General features: G+C 31.9%; 1 protein-coding gene and 1 long non-coding RNA gene across 5 annotated transcripts in view; one reads left to right on the top strand and one right to left on the bottom strand.

Moving 5' to 3' along the window:
• Positions 1-3: 3 nt before the first annotated feature.
• Positions 4-8,569, top strand: LOC140663236 (uncharacterized). Its single transcript, XR_012046242.1, has 3 exons — positions 4-108; positions 6,007-6,338; positions 8,267-8,569. It is a non-coding gene; the product is annotated as an uncharacterized lncRNA (long non-coding RNA).
• The window catches only part of Elk (Eag-like K[+] channel), a 31,398-nt gene continuing 11,048 nt past the window's right edge, over positions 437-20,786 (bottom strand). Inside the window, exons 3-16 of one of the 4 annotated variants that reach the window (XM_072887237.1) lie at positions 19,765-19,998; positions 18,479-18,610; positions 17,569-17,696; positions 15,860-16,088; positions 13,662-13,825; positions 12,870-13,083; positions 10,154-10,333; positions 9,723-9,922; positions 9,304-9,553; positions 8,821-9,083; positions 8,289-8,440; positions 7,293-7,464; positions 5,997-6,381; positions 437-4,761 (exon numbers count right to left, since the gene is read on the bottom strand). In XM_072887237.1, the coding sequence (XP_072743338.1) occupies positions 4,559-4,761; positions 5,997-6,381; positions 7,293-7,464; positions 8,289-8,440; positions 8,821-9,083; positions 9,304-9,553; positions 9,723-9,922; positions 10,154-10,333; positions 12,870-13,083; positions 13,662-13,825; positions 15,860-16,088; positions 17,569-17,696; positions 18,479-18,610; positions 19,765-19,998 (2,906 nt within the window). In that variant the 3' untranslated portion in view covers positions 437-4,558. The remainder of the gene's footprint in view (positions 4,762-5,996; positions 6,382-7,292; positions 7,465-8,288; positions 8,441-8,820; positions 9,084-9,303; positions 9,554-9,722; positions 9,923-10,153; positions 10,334-12,869; positions 13,084-13,661; positions 13,826-15,859; positions 16,089-17,568; positions 17,697-18,478; positions 18,611-19,764; positions 19,999-20,786) is intronic. The other 3 variants (XM_072887239.1, XM_072887238.1, XM_072887240.1) reach the window with 3 other exon arrangements.

Below are 20,786 nucleotides of genomic sequence, written 5' to 3'. Positions count from 1 at the left end.
TTTTCTGCTCTCGCGGAGACGATCTGTCGCACCTTCGTCCGTCGCTGGAATGCGCAGCAACGGTGGATCAGCGTCTCGCAATGGGATAATTGACAGACTGTCAAGCCAGTAGGTGCTTTCGAAAGTATTTATCTACGCTTCCGAAACAAATTTTACCCTTGTTTGTTTTGTATATATTTCTCCTTAAATTAATTTACATATCTTTTTCGTATTAATGCAATTACAATGCGCCGTTTAATAAAAAACAGTCAATAAATTTCCAGCTTTCATAATGTAATAATAGAATAATTTTCGTTTTAAGAATAAATATATATATACTTTTTTATAAGTTAATTAAAATACAAGAGATACGTATTAAGAAAAAATAATTATTTCAAGAAAGAATTTCAAAGAATGTATAGAGAATATATTTAGACAGTGTAACTTATAATTATTTTTTTATTTATTATTTTTTGTAACCCATATCTGTTGAACAAAGAATGCCACTTATATAGACACTTACAAGTTATATAGACACGTACAAGTGTTTAAAAATATTTACAAAGATTCAGATATATATTTTCATTAAGAATCAACGCGAGCGTTTATAGAGAAATATCTGATCTCTTTCTCTCTTTCTATCTCGCATTTCCTGTTTTATTTCCGTTTCACGTCCTTCGCTCTTGGCAAATCATTTTTAGAGATCGCTTCGCTTCGCTACGCGTTCACCTGCTGTCAGATATTTATCATTGTGAAAAAAATAAACTTTTATTTTAAGGCCGTCATTTCAAGTATCCTAACTAGTTGAGTTGACAAATGTACAATAAGAAATACGATTGTGTAGAGTTCGATTTTGGACAATTTCTCAATTCCTGATTTCTCTCACATGAATTTGTGGCTTATTTTTTTTATTATATGCGCACCATATGTATGTATGTACACACGTATTGAATATTTTTGGATTAAGCCCTTACAGCATAGCTTGCCAAACATATGGCAAGCCAATGTTTTATAAAAATTTATATTTCTTTTTAAGATTTCTCTCTCATTGCATCGTTCTGTGATACAGTTATATCAATCTCGATATATTATTTCAATAAAATCTTTCATATATTATTATTGTGTGTGCCGATAAAAACGTTAAATTCTATATATGTATATTTATTTTTTAAAGAGGTAGAATAGCGAGAATATACTACAATTTCTATTTTTACATTTTAACATACTTGTTTTGTAAGTGCAACCTTCTTACGATAGAAAGATACTACGCGGTAAGGGATTAAAACGTAAACAGCATTGTTGTAATATTTGTCTCCTTATATACGCCCAGAGTTGGTCGAAGATATTCTTAAGGATATTATAAAGAGGTCCTTAATTTCGAGCAGATAATTAGGAAGAGAATTGTTTTATTATATTTGTGCTTATTGACCTTACGATAAAATCTGGGAGAGATATGATATTAATCATACTTCGCAGTGTTTTGTGTAGGAGAGTGTAAAAAGTGATAGAATTCGTGAAAAGTGTATATGTAGGATAATGTTATAATACACTTAGTTCTTTTGAATTATAATGCGAAGAGCATAAAAACACAGTATAACAAAATATATGAAATATTTTATAAAACAGCTTCTTCCAACGATATTTGTGAAAATGTCTTATAGCTCGTAATGACAATACTCGATAAAAATTTTAAAATAATGTGCTTCTTTCTGATAAAATTATTGGTGTCTCGTGATAGTATAAATCAAAAATAAATATATTTTCGATGTTAAATCTTCAGTGCGGTTATTGAAATAAAATTGAATACACATTGAAGTAAAGTAAAGAGAACCGAATTTTATTATAATATTTTCGGCGCATCTCTTTCTGCGACGTTAAAAATCTGTCACAAATAACGATGGAAGTGCTTGAACAAACGTAGTAGTCGTGCATGGCCAAAGCCGTGCCTTATCACATATTTTCAACGTTGTTTTTCCCTATATATACATGTCCGACTTTTTTAAATCTAAAAAGTATTTATATATAGTTTTATAGATGTAGATTCTCGTGACACACACGCACACACAGCTTGTGAACATACATTACCGATCAAGATAGACTCGAAGCTATTTTATGCCGTGTAACTGCACTACGTCGCCCACTAATCACCGTTTTTCTTTCACCCCGACGCGACGGCGGCATCGTTATTATATATATAACTATTTAAAGAATATACTTTACGAATATTTTCTAAATTGGACGTCGATGGTGTACATTGAAATTTGTTGTGCACATTATTGCTACCCTATGTAACTCTCTGGATAAACGGCTCGTGACTCTCGTGATATTTTATGGAACTGCCTCGCGTGATGGAGCCGCGTCTGGCCTCATTTATCGGAGACATGCAGCTAACTGCGATAGAGCGAAGACCGATTATTTTTTAACCTGCGCGCTCACAAGAGCATGAATTAAAAATTTATGCGCACAACTCTAGCTCTATAAAATTAGATGCGTTATTTAACGTGTGTTCAGTAGAAAAACACTAGAATATTGTTACACCGATTGTGTAAACAGTCGATTGTGCATACGGAATAATTGTAAATGTCAGATTTTTTCGAAGCAAGTTGTTCATGTGCATGTTCGTAGCTACATATGTATATTGAACGATATTATAGAGTTGCGTATATTAAAATGATGTCAGCGAGAATTTATTTTACTCAAGGTGATATTTGCAGAATATATTTTATTAGAAACGAAAAAGCCGCAGAGATATATAAAGTCATATATTATCATGTATTATCCTGTTTGGCAGTGATAGAAATGCCTAGGACAATATATGAAGAATTACTTAACCCTTGAATGCATGACGCTACAATAAATTTTTTTGTTTCAAAGCAAAATAATGCTTTAATACTTGTTATTAATCTGTTTTAATGACATACTCTGGTTGAAAATAGTCATACAAAATGTTATACATGCAGAGAGCTACATGACAGCATTATACATATTTCACTTGTCTGATTTTGTCTAATCACTTCCATAGGATTCGAAAATGTTTCGATAAATACGTTCTTTATGAAAAATTCTTTTCCGATTTGCACGATTGGTGGTAAGTATTGAGAGCGAATCAATATGCACGTTTAACGCAATTAATTTTTCTCACGATTAATAATCGTCACTTTATTAAATTATATAATCGATAATTCTTGAATCTGTTAGATTTTATGTTACATTATAATTTTAAATTTAAATTAAAAATTTTTGAAATAGTTCGCAATTCGATGCACACGATTATTTTGCGAGCAAAAATTTATTTTTGATATATTCATATTTCTTTTTGAAGGTTTCTTTTGAAAGGGCAATTTAAGGGATTGCGATATGTATAAACGATTATCTAATAGGGAAATAATGACGGAAGCACGATCAGAACTAGTTCAGTTAATTGTAGTAAAATCCAACTGTAATGTCAAAATGCAACATATTGTGATTTGAAATGCATACACATGCAGGATTTAATCAAGATCTTTCGTCTGTACTCCGAATATTAGCATGAGAGAGAGAGAGTTTGGGCATAAGATACAACATAATCTTACATATAATTTGCTCGAAGAGGCAGAAGTAGTTAACTCTATGTAAGAGCTCTTTCCATGAAAGAGATAGAAAATTGCTGAAGGTATCAGGTTCCTTTAATAAATACGTATGTATTATTGTAAGAACATAATTAATATGTTAAAAATTTTGATGTATATATATATATATATATATATATAAAGATATTTTCATTCAAATATTTTATCTATTATTTATCGACTGCAATAAATAAAATAATCGAATATTGATATACATGTTCATATATTATAATAATTAGAAAACATGTTTTCATAATGTACTCCATTTTTTTTGCTTAAAACCAGAATATTACAGAGTGTTATTTTAAAGTATTTGCTGATATGTATGTATTATATTTTTGTACATCGCGTCAGTCTTCATTTATTTCAGTTTTTATTTCAGTGAAAGACTGGATGCATTCAAGAGTTAAATATTATGTAGCGAGATCACGGATTAACGTTAACGAGCGAAGGAAATATAAACGTCAATTGACGAGTAATCTAGTATTACATAAACGAGCGATTGTTTATGTTACAATGTATGAGCCTGAATTTGCATATACAATACATTGTCGCTCCGTGGTTTGAAATACGAGATTTTCCAATCGATATTATGTCATCGGTTATCCAATTCCGATGCGGAACACGAATTAATGTGTTTCGCACGAGTCAATGTCGAGTTTTTCTTTATCAAAAATTATTACATTTTGTGTTTTCAAACCTATTAGAAAATGTATTGTGATGAATGTTTCACAATATTGTAATTGACCTGCTCTAATTAATTGCCTCAAGTCTTTAATATGAATTAATATTCGCGGACCGATTAATATATATAGTTTTATTACGTCTTCCAATCGAAACTTTTTAAACGTTTTATCACAATGCGCAGGAGATATATAATCTTTTTACTGATAAAAATTAAATGTCATATTTTTTTCATTCACGTTAATAGATAAATAAATTTTTGCGCGAGCTTGGAATAATTAATCAGCTCAGCTATCGAATGGATTGAACTTCAACGAACGTGACTCCGGAAGACGTCGTAACGCCTGATATAATGACGCATTGTCGGCGTCACCGGCGCTAAAACGGTGCCACAGCTTATTATCAGGATCCCAGGTTGAATTAGGTGGCCTGTACAATCGAGGAATGTGTGGAGCGTTGCGAGTAATTCCAAAAACGTAGCTGTCATTTCCTGAAATCCGTTTAAATCGTGTCAGCGTCTAACGTCGATGTAAACTCTCAGTGCCAAGTCTCGATCGTGGATGTAGTAAATGCGAAACAGAGTGTGGGTGCGATTATTGCGTCACGATCAGCAAAAATTGAGAAATCGTGAGAAATTATTTATATCATATAAATAACTTATATGCACAAGGTGGCTCCAAACGTTATAGTCAGACTTGATGATCTAACAACAATTTTAATTCTGAATAAAAAGTTTCCTACAAACACGACCCAGAAATGCTTTTTTAAAAAGTTAGCGCCCAAAATCTCCAAAACCTTCATGTTTATATATATATATATATATACATTTTTGCAAATATTTGGAAAAGTGTGCGTTTTCTAACAAAAGTTATAGAAAATTAAATTATTTTTCAAATGAGACTAAACTGTTTTTATCACGTTCCGTAGGTTTTGAGATAACTATTAGGTTTTTACGGGCGCTAATTTTTAAGGAAACGTTTTTGAATTCATGTTTATAAAAAAAATTTTATTCAAAATTAAATTTTCTATCAGATTAGAAAAAGTCTGACTGTACCGTCTTGTATTTACGAGGCGATTGTTTTCCACGTAGAAATTTCCTTTGCGACAGAGAAAACATGTAAGTATCCGCTAAAAAAACTCGTACCGATATGAGTAACTTATCTAAATGCAAGGGGATATTTCATGTAGGAAGCTAAGGTGAAAGGTATCATCTTTACGAGGTTTCCCTTCGGAAGTTCAAGTTCATCATCCGCAATCCTTTTCGAAGGGCTTCTCGCACAAATACACGAGTGCCTCCTCCGCAATGAGATACATGTTTCTGTTCTCATAGAAAAATATATCTCTCTGTAATATAAGGAAAACTCAGGGGAGTATTTTCTCCTCCAAAGAAAATTTCTTTCGCGGAAAAGTTGAAACATATATTCGCAGAATTGTATGAACAACTATCCTCTCTCGACGATGAGAGATCATTTTTTTTTCTTCCTGTTGTACATATATATACACGTTGAGTATTTCGTTCAAGAAGCCCTTTTTTCTTATTTCACGCATATTTTCTTATTCCATGCGTATAACATGAAAATTGTTTCTTTCAAAGCAAAGAAAAATATTTTATATAAGTAAGTGGTTGTTTTAATAAACCCCTAGTGCGTCCCTTCGAATTCATCCTACGAACGCCCATAGCATTAATATGTGAGTCTCCCTCTCGTATAACGCTCGTGTAATTACCTGTCGTTAGAGACTGTGAGGGCGATTGTTGAGGCGAACTCGCCAAGGGTGATAAGGGCTCGTAGGGTGGCGGCGGAGGTGAGGTCGGCGACGGCGTGGGCGACGGCGGAGGTAGCCTCAGGACGACGTTCGGATCGAGACCAAGAACTTTCAGGACCCTGCGGGGGTTCGCGCGCACCCATGCCTCAAACAAGTCAACTGGCCAATCGGTCTGCGTCGACACGTCGATCAATCTCGCCGGCGGATTCCAACAAATGGCGTCTGGAGGATGAGACGAACTCCTCGCGAGGACTCCGCTGCCACGGCTCGCTGCCGGTGTCGGCAAATTCGGATTACTTTGGGGTGAGCAGGCGAGCATCTGCAATGCTTGAATGGCGTTGCGCACCTGTCGACCCACAACGTGCATTTAATCTCGCAACTAAATCTCTCCTTCTCTCTCTCTCTGTCTCTCTCTCTCTTGGATAATATAGTTCCATATAAAAAGTTTCTTTTTTCCATATAAAAAATTACTTTTATTAATTAAAATTGCGCTCTTTTCTTTTTTAAACAAAAAGAGTAATTTTGATTTTTACAATAAACTTATAACTATATTTAACAAATCTTTACAAACTTTTGAAGATTGAAAGTATTAATCATATATTTGTAATTTTAGATAAAAGAAAAATTTTCTAGTATCCTATATATATAGGATGAATTTTGATTTATAGGATGAGTCAATTTTAATTTAAAAAAATGAATAAAATCAGCTAATATACTCAATATATAATAATATACTCAAATTACATTCTATATTTTATTGCTATCTGACACGAAATAATTATTTAAATTATATTTTATTTTTTTACTTTATTTTGAAAATTATCAAGTTCCTTTAAACTCACCCTATGATATAATAAATTACGTTGAAAAATATATATAACTTTTTTAAACACAATTATGATTTAAAATTTTTCAAAATAATTTAAAAATTTAAAATCATGTTGAATATTAAAAATATCAAAAGAAAAATTATTCTTTTTCTTAGAGTTGTTCGTTAAATTATATAATCCAAAAGTTGAATCGAAGTAAAGTTCCTCAAGTAGAGTTGAATTAGAAATTTAATTCTACCGAATGAATTTTTCCTAATCAATTACCTTCAATTTATTTATAGACTTATTCGAAGCCAGGAAGTCTCGAAAGAGATTGAAAAGTGTAGCAGTTGAGTAAATATAAAGCAATTTCGCATTCACCGTAATGTGTTTACGCACGATTTAATGTATTATACATAACGTTGTAACGTATCTGTGTATTAAGTACCTCGCAACTGAGCGTCGCAACGTCTTGATGCAACGTGGAAAACTGATTATCTAGTCTCTCGACCGATCCTCGAATGTGCTCCTCCACAGACTCCTGTGCGATCACTTGCGCTGGCCTTCCTCCTCGTACTAGGACACCTCTTCCCGCTCGTCTCCCATCTCTATAATCCTCTCTGATGTACCAAACACATAATTAACTTTGTCCTTTATTGCGCGAGTATTCGAAATATCGAGAGCGTTGAGATGGTATTGAAATCGCGAGAAGTCCAAAAGTAAGGAATTTCGAAAGTGGATTACATTCCGCTACAATTTATCGATACCACCGGTATCCGAAAAGCTAGATTGAGAGAACGCGACTTTCGGATATTTCACAGTTCTCCGAGCGGAAAATCATGTTATCCTGTAACTGAGGATCTTTTCATCGAAAAGGATATACGTATAGATAAATTGCGAACGCGTCGTACAATTCGTGATATTTTTCCTCATATCTCGTTTTTATCTTGCATTTAAATTTTAAATCCTAGTCTCAAAGTCAGAATATTTTAGACTAGAGTAAAAAAAAAGATATTTTTTACGATATTAGATAATTAGATAAATATTCTACAGTATATAAAGAAAAAATAACGTAATATTTAATATATACTTTTTTATGTTTTAGCACAATACTACTCCTTTTTTAAAAAAGTACACTGATGCAAGAAAAGATATTTAACTGGGGAAAAAGTGGAGAAATAAAAAAAGTTCGGAAACCGCTAGATTAACCTTTTTTCTGCACTCTCACGACTACACTATCCATTATTTCAAGCTTTTTACTTTTTTACGCTGTTGAAATTTTTAGTCTCTGCTGTCGTTTACTTAATGTACTTTTTCTTTTTTCGCTTTTTCATATTTTGTAAGAGTATGTTGTTTTTCCTATACATATACATATTATGTATCTACGATCTTATATGTGTGACAATTCTTTTCTCAATTTAGATGTAGGAGGCAACAGGTTTACCTGAACTTGGCATGTCGCGGACTCGAAGATGTGTGAAGTGGTGATTTGTTTGGTGGCGATAAAGGGGAAGTTTCGCCCTCTTCGACTGCATTCTCATCATCCTCGCTGATGGAAGGCAATGTTAGTGACGGACCGTTTATATCGAAATCCTGCTAAAATTCCACCAACAACAAGACTAGAGTAAATTCAATGGTCAGATAGAATTTAGCTCGATAATTTTCATCAAACAACCACATATACATATATGTTATTCTTTTAAAAATATATTAATTATCAAAACACATTTGTTCACTTATTCAATATAGGGGCACAATTTTTTTCCTATATAAAATTGAAAAAAATAAAGAATATTTTCTCAAATGTTTAATAGTACAAGTTCGGAAGTCGCTAGATAAAAATATATCGTAAAACCATTCTTCTCTAAATATACTAATTTTCTTCGCTTTTAGTAACTGACGTAATATCTGATGCAAGCAATTTTCTATCCTTTTTTTTTTTTTTTTTTTTTATATAAGTACATAGAGTTAATTACCTCTGCTTCGTAACCTTCGCGCAAATTATATGTAAGATCGTGTTGTATATCATGCGCAAACTCATGTTGATACTCGGGGTACAGTCGGAGGACCTCGACTAAACCTTGCATGTGTATACATTTCAAATCACAATATGTTAATGCTTTGACGTCGCAACTAGATTTTACTACGACGTCAACTGAACCAGTTCCGGTTGTGCCTCCACCATTATTTCCATATTGCAGATGAACGTTTATATCGCAACCCACCAAATCGCCCTTTCCTTAAAAAAATAAAAAAATTATACCAAAAGCTTGTTCACAAAATAAACATATGCATGAATCAATTAAAAAAAATCCTAATTTGAATTTGAAATTATATTGTAACAAAATCTGTGAAATTCCAAGCATTATCAATGACTGACGATAAAGGCGACTATTATTAGTTGTGAAAAAATGAATTGCGTTAAACACTGATATTGATTTGTGTTCGTTATAATTTACCTAAAATTGCGACCACCATGTCATTTTGCACAACCTCCATAGATCCGTTACACAGGTAATAGATGTAAGAAAGCGCATCGCCTTTGTGGATGAGAAATTCGCCGGGAGCGCAAAAGTTATTTCTAATATGAAGCGAGAGTAGCTTTAGACATCCTTGAGAGGCGGTTTCGAATATGGGTAAATTTAAAATCTCACGATGAAGATGCATCGAAACATCTCCTCGCAACTCCTCGGGAAATTGTTTGAGGGTCTGCGCAAGAGTTATTTCGTTTTGTGATAATAACAATTGTTGTATTAACAAGTTTTAAATTATTTCTTTTAATGTATATAATGTATGTAACATTTAAACTTTATTCCCATATATACTAGAACATTTTAATTGAAAAGATCTGACCAAAAGAAGAGCAGCGCGATTTTACCTCGTGTATGTCGATACCGTGATTTAACGACCAAATGGTCTGAAAGTAATCCTGCATTCGCTGTTTGAGCTCTTCTGGGATCTGATGTAAAACTAGAAAGTCTTTAAGATCTCGTAACTTTGTTTGATACAAGGATCTTCTAGAGTACATTCTTTGAATAATTGCAGTAACATTACCGAATACCACGGCATGCATAAGAGCTGAAACGCAAATCGCACAATATAACGCAATATAATCAAATATGTAACATTTATGCGAGCGATTGCTCGTATTACATTACACATATTACATGCCATTGAAATACCAAAACTAGAGATAATCTTCAATTAATTAGCGTATGGCAAAATTTATAATACTTTGTTATCAATATATCAATACATTATATAAATAACTTGTGTTAATTTCATTATATTAAATAAAACAGGACTTACCACCAATTAACATTGTGCAAATAGAAAAAAACTTTTCTGAAAATGTATTTGCCGAAACATTGCCGAACCCTACGGAAGTTAAACTACTACAAGTAAAATATAATGCCGTTATATAGCTCTCTGTATGCGTAACATTTTGCACAGATATTTTCAATCTCTCAGCCAGAGTATGTATCCAGCCTAGAACAGATTAATAATAATTTCGACGTTTTAGTTTGATCTCTAATACGATCGTTGAAAATTCTTCTCTATATCATTTTAAAGTTCTAACATATTTTTATATAATTTGATAAAATTATCTGTCTGTATAAATATTAATTTTTATATTTTTATTATTCCTTTATTATTTTCTTATCATTCTTATATTAGCACTCTTTTATATTTATTTTTATAAGAGATAAAATTAGAACATAACATTTTTTTGTAGAATTTATTTTACCTATTTCTATTTCTGTTAGAAAACGTAATTCTTTCGTAGGAACATTTTCTCAACAATTGTTGAGAAACAATTCCCCTGCAAATTTTATGCATGAGTTTTCGTATCGATAGGATTTCTATGTTACAAAGCTACTCGCGATGCTGTATCGAATGTGAATGTTTTCTTAAGATAGTAATGGTAGATAGTGGTAGATAGTGTGATACAATTCTTATCACGAGCTATCTTCCGATTAGTTCCAATATATTTTAGGCACGTGCTTACCTTTGAAGGCAATCTAATTCCATGTACGTGTTGTACATTTCGCGTAAAAATTTTATGACTCTCCGTATAAATGCCGTGTATCTCTCTAAATTTTTTAGAGTGAAATTTAACCCTAACAAGTGAATATTCACTTTAAGCAATAGTGAAAATACTGTCGCTTATAAGTAGTTCAAGAAAATTCAATTTCTACAAAAGTAATAACTGTTAACTTTCAACATATAGTAAACGTAGTGTTAGGTTTCAAAATAATTTTTAGCCTAAACATCATTCTTTATATTTATAAAAATTACAAAGACTATATATAGACTACATATAGACTAAATACATATACTACAATTGACATATATATATATGTAAATGTCAATTCTGACATAGACATGTATAGTTCTGACTTTTTATATGTCAATTTTAGTTTATATATATTTGTGTAGTTTTAATAATCTTTGTAAATAATCTTGGTAATTATTTACCTTAAGGAACCACCTCCCGATTTCAAGGACCTTGACATATATTATGAAGATCACTCTGAGTAGGGTGTTGAATGTTTTAGTCAGCACTCGTTTTTTATTAAAAAGTTATTAACAAAAAAGTTTCATAAATAGAACACAACTTTTTCACATCATGTATACTTTAATAAAACGTACTTTTAATGGATCTATTTATTTAAATATGATACATTGAATGCGTGGGCGAGGGAGGGGCTCCGCCTCTCCCCCTGCACTCCCATCCCACTAAAAAACTAACCCAACCTAAGCTGTGTTATGAAGCAAAATCTATTTCATGACTCAAACACAGATTGGGTTGGATTAGTTTTTAGTGGGATGAAGATGCAGATAAAGGGACGGAATCCCATGCATTCAATGTATATTTAAATAAATAGATCCACGAATAACTTTCTTTTCACACAAAAAATTCCATAAAAAAATCAAAATTGTGCGTCATATTAAGAAATTCGTGTAAACGCATATCAATATATAGCTTATATATACTACATATCACATTTATACTGTTCCATGCAAAGTGAAATCAAAATTATTAACGTAGTAAGAGAGTAATGTGAAGGATGAGTATATATAATAATAAAAAAAAACAAGAAACGTCACGAATATAGAAGTAAGATTTCAGTAAAAAAGATAAACAAACACGACTTATTATTCTTAGCGATACAATATAATAATATAATACGAAAGCGCGGACACACGGTGTCCGAAAATTATATATTGTTAATTATACATTTTTGTTAATAACTTTTTATTAAAAAACGAGCGCCAGTTAAATTTTTCAGAACCTTACTCAAGGTGATGACCTTGATAATATATGTCAAGGTCATTAAAATCGGAAGGTGGTTCCTCAAGGTAAATAATTACCATAATCTTATCAAGGGACTCAAATATGTCGTATCAAGTACATGCGCGACGAAATAATAACAATGTCGAGAGACAACGAGACAATGTACTTGCTAATGGCAGATTCATGTACATACGCTTCATTGTAAATGAAAATATTCATTTCACATTATTAGAATAAAAATATTCAATGTATAGAGTAAAAATTAATCTAAAAATAAAGAATACATTTTTTACTTTCTTTTGCAGAGTGAAAATTTACTCTCCAACAAAAAATGAAAAATTTTCATATGAATGAAGAGTTACTGACTCGAGTGATTCAACGAGTTGCTCAATTTTTCGAGTGTATTATCACTCTAAGAAATTTAGAGAATATATATATGTATACAGTACCGGCCAAAAATATATCACCTTTAATATTTTTGAGTATAATTTTATTCAAAGTGCATGGACAATTATATAATATCATAATATATGTTTTGATAGTAAATACAACTTACCGAATAAAATATTTTTCATAAAATAATATAAAAACTTAATTTTATAAGTAAGTAAATTAAATTAAATTTATGTTCAAAAATCCTAAAGATGATATATTTTTGGCCGGTACTGTATGTACAATTTTGCAATTATTTTAAATAATATATTAAAGTTGTTATAGAAAACTCACCTAAGTCCCAATCTTTATCGTTTCGTAATCTCTCCTTTTCGGCGATGACATACCAGATACAAGCTAACCAATGCGCGACCAAAATGAAAAAAAGCATAAGCATCGTTAATATTACCGCGCTATATTGCGAATATCTATCCATTTTTTGTAATAGACGCGCGAGTCTCAGTAATCTTGTGAGCTTCACTAAATGGATGTTACTGTGTGCTGTATCCTGTAAAAAAAAATCGATCAAGAAAAAATGTGTAAGCGATAGTCGATACCTTATGTTAGAATTAATTATTTTATTAGGATCTATAATAATTAATAATTAATTTTGTGATATGCAAACAAGATCAATTAAAAATCTAATAATTGATCTTGATATATAAGGTATTGAATTTCTATTACACATGTGCAAAATTAATTAAGCTCCGCCTCTCTTCGTTGGGTCCATGCCTAGCGGAAATTCAAAATTGGTAATTACCACAAAACTGATATTAGGATGCATATAATACTAAGCGGTCCCCGCTCTATGTATTAAATTTCACCAAACTCCCAATTGAAAAAAATTCAATTTACACTGTTTTAGGCAAACATTGTTTTATCGATTTGATTTCTAAGCGTTATTATTAAAATGGATTAATTAAATATAATGATTAGTGTGCGCTATAAAGTTTTAAAACCAATCTCTCGGAGAAGATTGCGAATTAAATTTTACAGAAGAACCTACTATGCTTAAAGTCTACTTTCTGCAAGAAGTTAATGGGCTAGTTCATAAATCTATCTGTAAGCGGATGAAGATATACCAACCTCGCTGCTGTAAACGTCTGAAGCATAGAGAAAATCAAACGGCAATGCTGCTACGAGATCAACAAAGAACCAGCCTTTTACGTAATTTACGGCGATGCTTTTGCTATTGCTGACCACTTCGCCCTTTCTACTCACGTACGTTGTTCTGAAGTTTAAAAGAATATCTGTGGAAGAATAATGGAGTATACATTTGGGATGAATACAATCTTTCGATCAAAATCTTTCAGAAGCGCGAGACAATGTCTTATTACGATGATTCGAGTGTAGCATAAATCCATATCGAAAATTATTAACACAGAAAAAAACAAACAAGGCAGATTTTTATAAACTAAAAGACTTTAATTAAAGTATTTTTAAATTAAATAGCACTCTTTTACGTTTCAATAATTTTAATTAGTTTGAAGTCCCTCTTTAAACAAATTGCAATGACGACCTTTCGATGAAGCTTTTCGTTTGAATATCGCTAAACATCTGTTTATAAAAAGTCAATTAAACATATTTTATGGAACAGTAAATATTGATTCCGACGAGTCGTGATAATAATCGTAATTGCGAGCGAATGTAAATGTGGAATCTGTGTCTATACACTATCTAACTAAATCTCAACCGAAGAAGAGGCTTTCCTGCTTGTTGTCCTGTCGAGTTTCTGCTCGCGCGAACGTATCAAGCAGTCGAACGAAACTTTGGCTTTGTGCGATGAATACCTTTTAATCCCGTTTGCAAATTAAATTTTAGCCGCGAAAATAGCGTCCCACGTCCACTTAGCAAAAGTAACTTCGTTTAAAAGTTGCAGACCGTTGATATTTTACATATTGTACGCCGATACGAGAAATATCGCTATGTATTGATTTCATATTAATACTTAAAAATATTCTGAAACTTGTTATGGAAAATCCATCATACAAAATATTTTGTGTAGCGCAGGTTGAAAATAAATGCAAAAAGTTTATTTCAATGCATAATGCGGACAATTTTTAATGTGAATTTGATCCACCTCGTTTAATTTTATGACAACGCAATTTTGTCTGACAGTTAAAAATTGATATTGGACTAGCGAGAATACATTGAAAACGCTTGTGTTGTTTATTTATTGAAGTTCATAACAACCATCGATATAGTATTCGTGATTAATATTGCGGAAACGCTTACACCAACATTCCAGAATTAGCCTGCAGATTCAATATCGCAAACAATTGAAAAAATGTAATCAAAGGATCGGCATTATAATCCCACTGTCAAACGATTTTCCAAAGGCAAAGGCGCTTCTTTCCTTTTCATCGCAATTAAATTTCCTTATAATTGACGTATTTCATTAACTCTTTTTTTAAATATGGTTGAGATGTAAGACCTTGCTCACTGAATTGATTTGAATATATGTTTAAACACGTGAATTGCTTTTTCAGTATTTATCTTTTTTTAGCACACTTCGTCATCTATATAATTAAAAGAATTTTACGGAAAGTACATTTGAAGGGTTTCATTTGTCAGCAAAACGAAGGAAACGACGTCATGATTGTATCTCGCGGATATCATGATGTAAATCAATTGTTACAGATAAATATATTTCTAGTGCGTTTCCATCCAAGAGAGGCTGCCGTGACAATTGAATCGAAAGCCACTATCGTTATAACGCAAGATAGAGTAAAAAAGAGGGTGGTTTCTCCTGATCGCTTCTCCTGGCTTAACGAGCTCCACGTGTTGCCAATTGAATGAAAGGAAGACTTTCTATTCGTTTCCTTTCCGGAAATATTATGCCAGAATAACGAGAGCAATCGATATGTCTATTATGTGATAACTATATTAGAGATCTTGATTTGTTTATTTAGCATGTATGTTTTCTTCTCTTATGTAATTGTTTATAACATAAAATGCTTAATTATATTTAATTTAATATATTATTAATATATTATTTAATTTTATATAATGTATCCGCGTAATATGCTGATGTTAAATCGAAAAGGGTATTGAAAGTAGAAAACTAATTAATTTCTTAATAACTTTTAACTGACTTACAATTTCGTTCATCAGCGTTTCGAAATAAAAGCTTCAAGATCGCATATCTTTTTTAGATAACAAATCCGTTTATCTGGTAAAACGCGATTTTAAAGGATTTAAGCGAGAGTCTCGGGAAGACGAAGGGATAAAGAGAGGTCTAAAGGGCATGAGAGGATCGAGAATTGGAGGTAGGAGATACTCACCGATAATGAAGAGCGCTTCGACGACAACGTCACTGACCATGGTAGGCCTATCGGTGTTGATGAAGCTCGCGTTATAGGGAACGATTATTGCCACGTAAAAGGTTGCGATGAGGATCAGCCAGTCCCAGCAAGATTTGAAACCACCGTAATGACTAAGAATAAATTGCGACTTTTTGATCGCCGTCGTTTTGTATTCTGGTAAAGGCGGTTCAGTTGAATGTAGAAGCGTCTAGAATATAATGCAATGGAAAAAAAGATTTTTAACATTCTAAATAATATTACATTTTTCGGCGTTATATGTCGAATAATAACGTCATGAATAATAATTTCAAAACTTCTTTCTTTATCATTTCACTAAACCATTGAAAAATATTTATTTGCATTATTTAATTTTGAATGCAAACTAATTTGGAAGATTAACAATTAAAATAAGGCAATATTATGTAAACGCTAATTATTTGAAGAAGAAAAAAAGCTTCTCCTGTTGGTATTTATCTTTTTTAAAAAGCTTATATATACAGGAGGTTCAAGAATAAATAATAGGGTTTCGATCGATTATTATAAATAACACAAACTGAATATTGGTATGAATTTTTTTCCGTAATAATCAGCAACTCAAACAGTTTTATTACGTATTCAGTAAATTTCGATATGTGCGCATTAGCATGGCAAATTTCAATACTCACACATGTCAATGGAATTTTTACACTCATTCAATTTCTATACTCTCGATCCAAAATATCTGGCGTAATTCCTGCAATTGTTTTTATGATTCTATCTCTGAAATGGCGTAAATCTCCGATTTTCACAATAATTACACAACATTTTTCACATGTTCTCATAAGAAAACTCACCTAAACCATCTTTGAACGAGGATGACAGATTTATGCTCGGCCGACCATAAGACACAATTAGGCTTGTCAACAATGATTTAGGCGAGCTTTCTTATTGGGACACATGAACATGTTATGTAAAAATTAGAGATTGATGATGTGTGAAAATCAGAGATTTACACCATCTCAGAGATAGAATCACAAAAATATTTAAGAGAATTATGTTCAATGTTCTTGATTGAGTATAGAAATTGAATGAGTGTAAAAATGTCATTATGACATGTGCCGTTAATAAGGTACATATCAAAATTTTGTTCAATAGATAATAAAATTGTTTGAATTGCTGATTATTACTTAAAAAAATTCATACCAATATTCAGTTTGTGTTATTTATAAAAATCGATCGAAATTTCAAATAATTAGCATTACACAATATTACATTATTATAAATATTAGTTTTTCCAAGTTAGTTTGCATTCAAAATTTAAGAAAAGATATATATATATATATATATATATAATATAATTTTAAATGCAAATTAACTTAATATGTATTATAACTTGGAAAACTAATTTCCTATTTTATATATATATATATATATATATATATATATATATGTGTGTGTGTGTGTATATAATAGCAAGTTAATTTTCCAAGTTATATATACATGTATATAATAGCAATCTCATTTGCGTAAATAAAATGTAATAATTATTAACTTGCAAAATACAATATAAAATAGTGTACATTAGCATTAAATTTGCATTACTTTATTAATTAAAATATATATGTATATTGTTATTATAATTTGAACTTTCTTGTTTGTAAAAGCAAGAAAATTAGTAGTAGTAATTTTGAAAATATATATAAACATACATTGTTTAGCTTAATTTTGTGCTTATTGTCCTGTTTGTAATGGCCTGACAGTTGATAAAGGACGGCGCGACTTCTTCTTCTACCGTAATTGGAAGGCGGTGCCTCAGGGTCGATATTGCCATTTGAGTCTGAAATTGTAAATTGTGCCATTATTAGAGTTAAGAATATGCATATAATCACGTCAAAGCGTTTTGTAAGACAAAAATCTCGCAAAAAAATTGTTAGAAGAAATGTATGTAAATATTTCACGGAAGCATTTCTCGATGAAAACAATCTCCTTTCCCGGATCTTTGTTATCTTAAGATGTTTTTAACTATGTAACATTGCGCAAGAAAAATTTGATATTTTATAAAAAGCGACATATATAACATATATGTATATATATATTATATGCATATATAAAATAAAAAGAAGAATAAAACTTGCTGTATAATGACTTATTTTGCAATTAGTGAATTACTCTGTGTTCTGTGGATATTCTGCAAAAAGTTTGTTACCGACTAATACAATCTAATTAATTTTGCAACTGATGTCATAAAAATCCAATTTGAATACAGTCATATTAATGATAATATAATCCAAAGCAACAAAGACTCTTGACAAGCGCGATATTAAAAAATGAATATGAATTTTTCAGTGTATCAGGCCAATCATCGACTAATGTTCGGTCACAAACTTTGATCTTGCAATAGCAATTGGTGCGGCGTGTTGCGTGATCGCGGTGCTCAAAGTGTGAATCGTTGAAACGGCGTTGTGAGAGAAAAACGTAAAGGGCCAAATTCCTACCCATCCTGCGATGCAAATTCGAGTCGTATATTTTGGCACTTGACGCATCGTGAGAACGCATCATTCCTCATTAAAATCGATCCACTTGCGATTTATTTAGCAGCGAAGCATGGTTAGAACTCACCACTATCGTGCAACTCACAGAGCTGAAGGTTCTTCGTGTGTGTGATGTCTTTATGCGAGGCCAGGAACAGAACGACGTCGCCCTTCTCGTTTTTTATCGGAACAATGTCGAGTAGGCAATCGAATGGACTTCCTGCAACCCGAGAGGGACCGTTTACCGAAAGCAAGTGAAATCCAGATGATATGGTCGGTCATCAATTTTAGAGCAGACGTCCAAAGGGTTACGAAACGAATGAATTATTTGATTGTAAGAGCGCCTTTCCAATAATAAGTTCTGACATTTATATCATATATTGTGCAATGTAACACACGCGCATACACAAAAAGGACATATGAGAAATCATGAATTATGTCAATTTTATTTTTTGAAAATTTTGTTTTGAATGTCAAACGCATTACATAAAGTGAACAAATAAATATTAAATTCCCATTTTTTTCTTATATATATAACACAGTAATTATACGATGAAAGAGAACGTTTTATTAAATGTTTACCGGTAGAATGGAGTTATTACGAATATTGTGCGTATATCGGTGAGGTCTATAATAGAAATGTCGTCGTATATAGAAGAGAATTCCCGTTGCTGCCACATTCCTTTTGATTCTTTATTTGCGAGACATTCTTTTCTCGTTGGAAGCTGGTTTTTCATCGATACACATTTGGAGCTATTATTTACGTTTGTGGATGTAACACATACAATTTGTTATAAACGATAATTCAGGACAATAATCTAGCTTTTTGGAAAAAATTTATCGAAAATGTACGCATATTTTTCGTAATAAATAATATCGAAAATTTGCGTGAATCAACAATTAATTTATATTTGCGCAACTGCGACCAATAGAATCATTTAGTTAGTAACTATCATCGGAAAAATAAATAAGGTCAAGGTAATGACACAAAGTATTGCGGAAGGCGCATCCCAGTTAACTTTAACGTAGACTGACTTTCCTCGTTCCGCGAGAAAAAAGTGAAAAGTGCCAGTGGCGCTCAGACACCAGATTGCTTCATTTAGTTTTGCATGATGAGTTTTCTTTAAAAACATCAGATTCTTCAATATAACCAAATCGGTATTCCTTCATCGCGCTCGAAATATCCTTGGTACGCAGAGATTAGTAAAGATTTTGCGACTTTTACCGTAACGCACTAATTATTACATTCTTTATCCATATTATATAAAATTGTATAATACTATAATATAATAGAACGTTTGACTGCTAATAATATTATATGTTTTTATTTGTAAATAATAACTTTTCTCATAAAAGATCGGAATGTAAGCTTACCGCTCTTCTTGTAGAAGACAACTTCCATTTTCAATTCTGTCTTGCTCTCGAGGCTCTTGTCAATCATGGCTTTCTCTTCTTCCTTCGTTTCCGGCCCGTAGAGAAACTTGCAAGCGCAGCCCTTCTGCATGATTTGCGCTCGCGCGAATCCTGTCAGCTCGCAGAATCCATCGGAGCAATAAACGATCGGATAGATCGTCGGAACCTGCGCATTTCCCAGTACAAAGTTGCTGTCTGTGAACAGAAAAAAGTACGATTAATCGTAATTATATGATTAAAAGTGAGCTTTTAAAAAAAAATCGTAAATATTATTGCCAATATTGTGTAGATTGCTGCGTTAACGAAATTATATGATTCATTCATAACATGAAAACGAAAATATTGAAATGGTTTAACATTTGCACCAGCATTTCGTTTTTGTCGAATAGAAATTATAAAATTCTCTTCAACATTGAAATTCCCAAAAACAACGTATATTGGGAAACTATGTTGTATAAAATACTCAAGTGTTTTTATTCTCGATTTTGTATATATTTTTATTTATTTATTTATTTTTTTTTTTTATTGAATGCCCTTTTTTAATCTTGTTGCAAAATATGTTTACCTATAAGCTGTATAAATGCACAGACTATATACGATGTGAAAGCGTAACCTAAAAATCTGACATTTTCATCAAACACACCCCAAAGGAAAAAAGACGTAGCTTTCCCCTAGAGATATATTTTTAGTCGTTAACTCTTTATACGGTTCGACTTCCCCCGTCATTCGTGCTAATTTCCATTTTCCGCGTCGCATGAGGGGTAGCCATAATCACATCACACAATGCGGCACCGTTTCCGGATTTATTTTCTTATACAATCGAATCAGAATCTCGTGCGCGACAAAAATGTATATAATATATAATATAAAATGCACTATATTAGTGAGAAAGTTTCATGCATGTTCGAAAAATTTCACATTAATTTCACTGTAATCTGAAAAGAAAAAAACATGTATATCGGATGTCTTATTTACATCGCGTC

The sequence above is a fragment of the Anoplolepis gracilipes genome, chromosome 2 (genome assembly GCF_047496725.1).
Source record: "Anoplolepis gracilipes chromosome 2, ASM4749672v1, whole genome shotgun sequence".
Lineage (NCBI taxonomy): Eukaryota > Metazoa > Arthropoda > Insecta > Hymenoptera > Formicidae > Anoplolepis > Anoplolepis gracilipes.
Note: the sequence above shows the minus strand (reverse complement) of the source record. Positions and strands in the feature narration are given on the sequence as shown.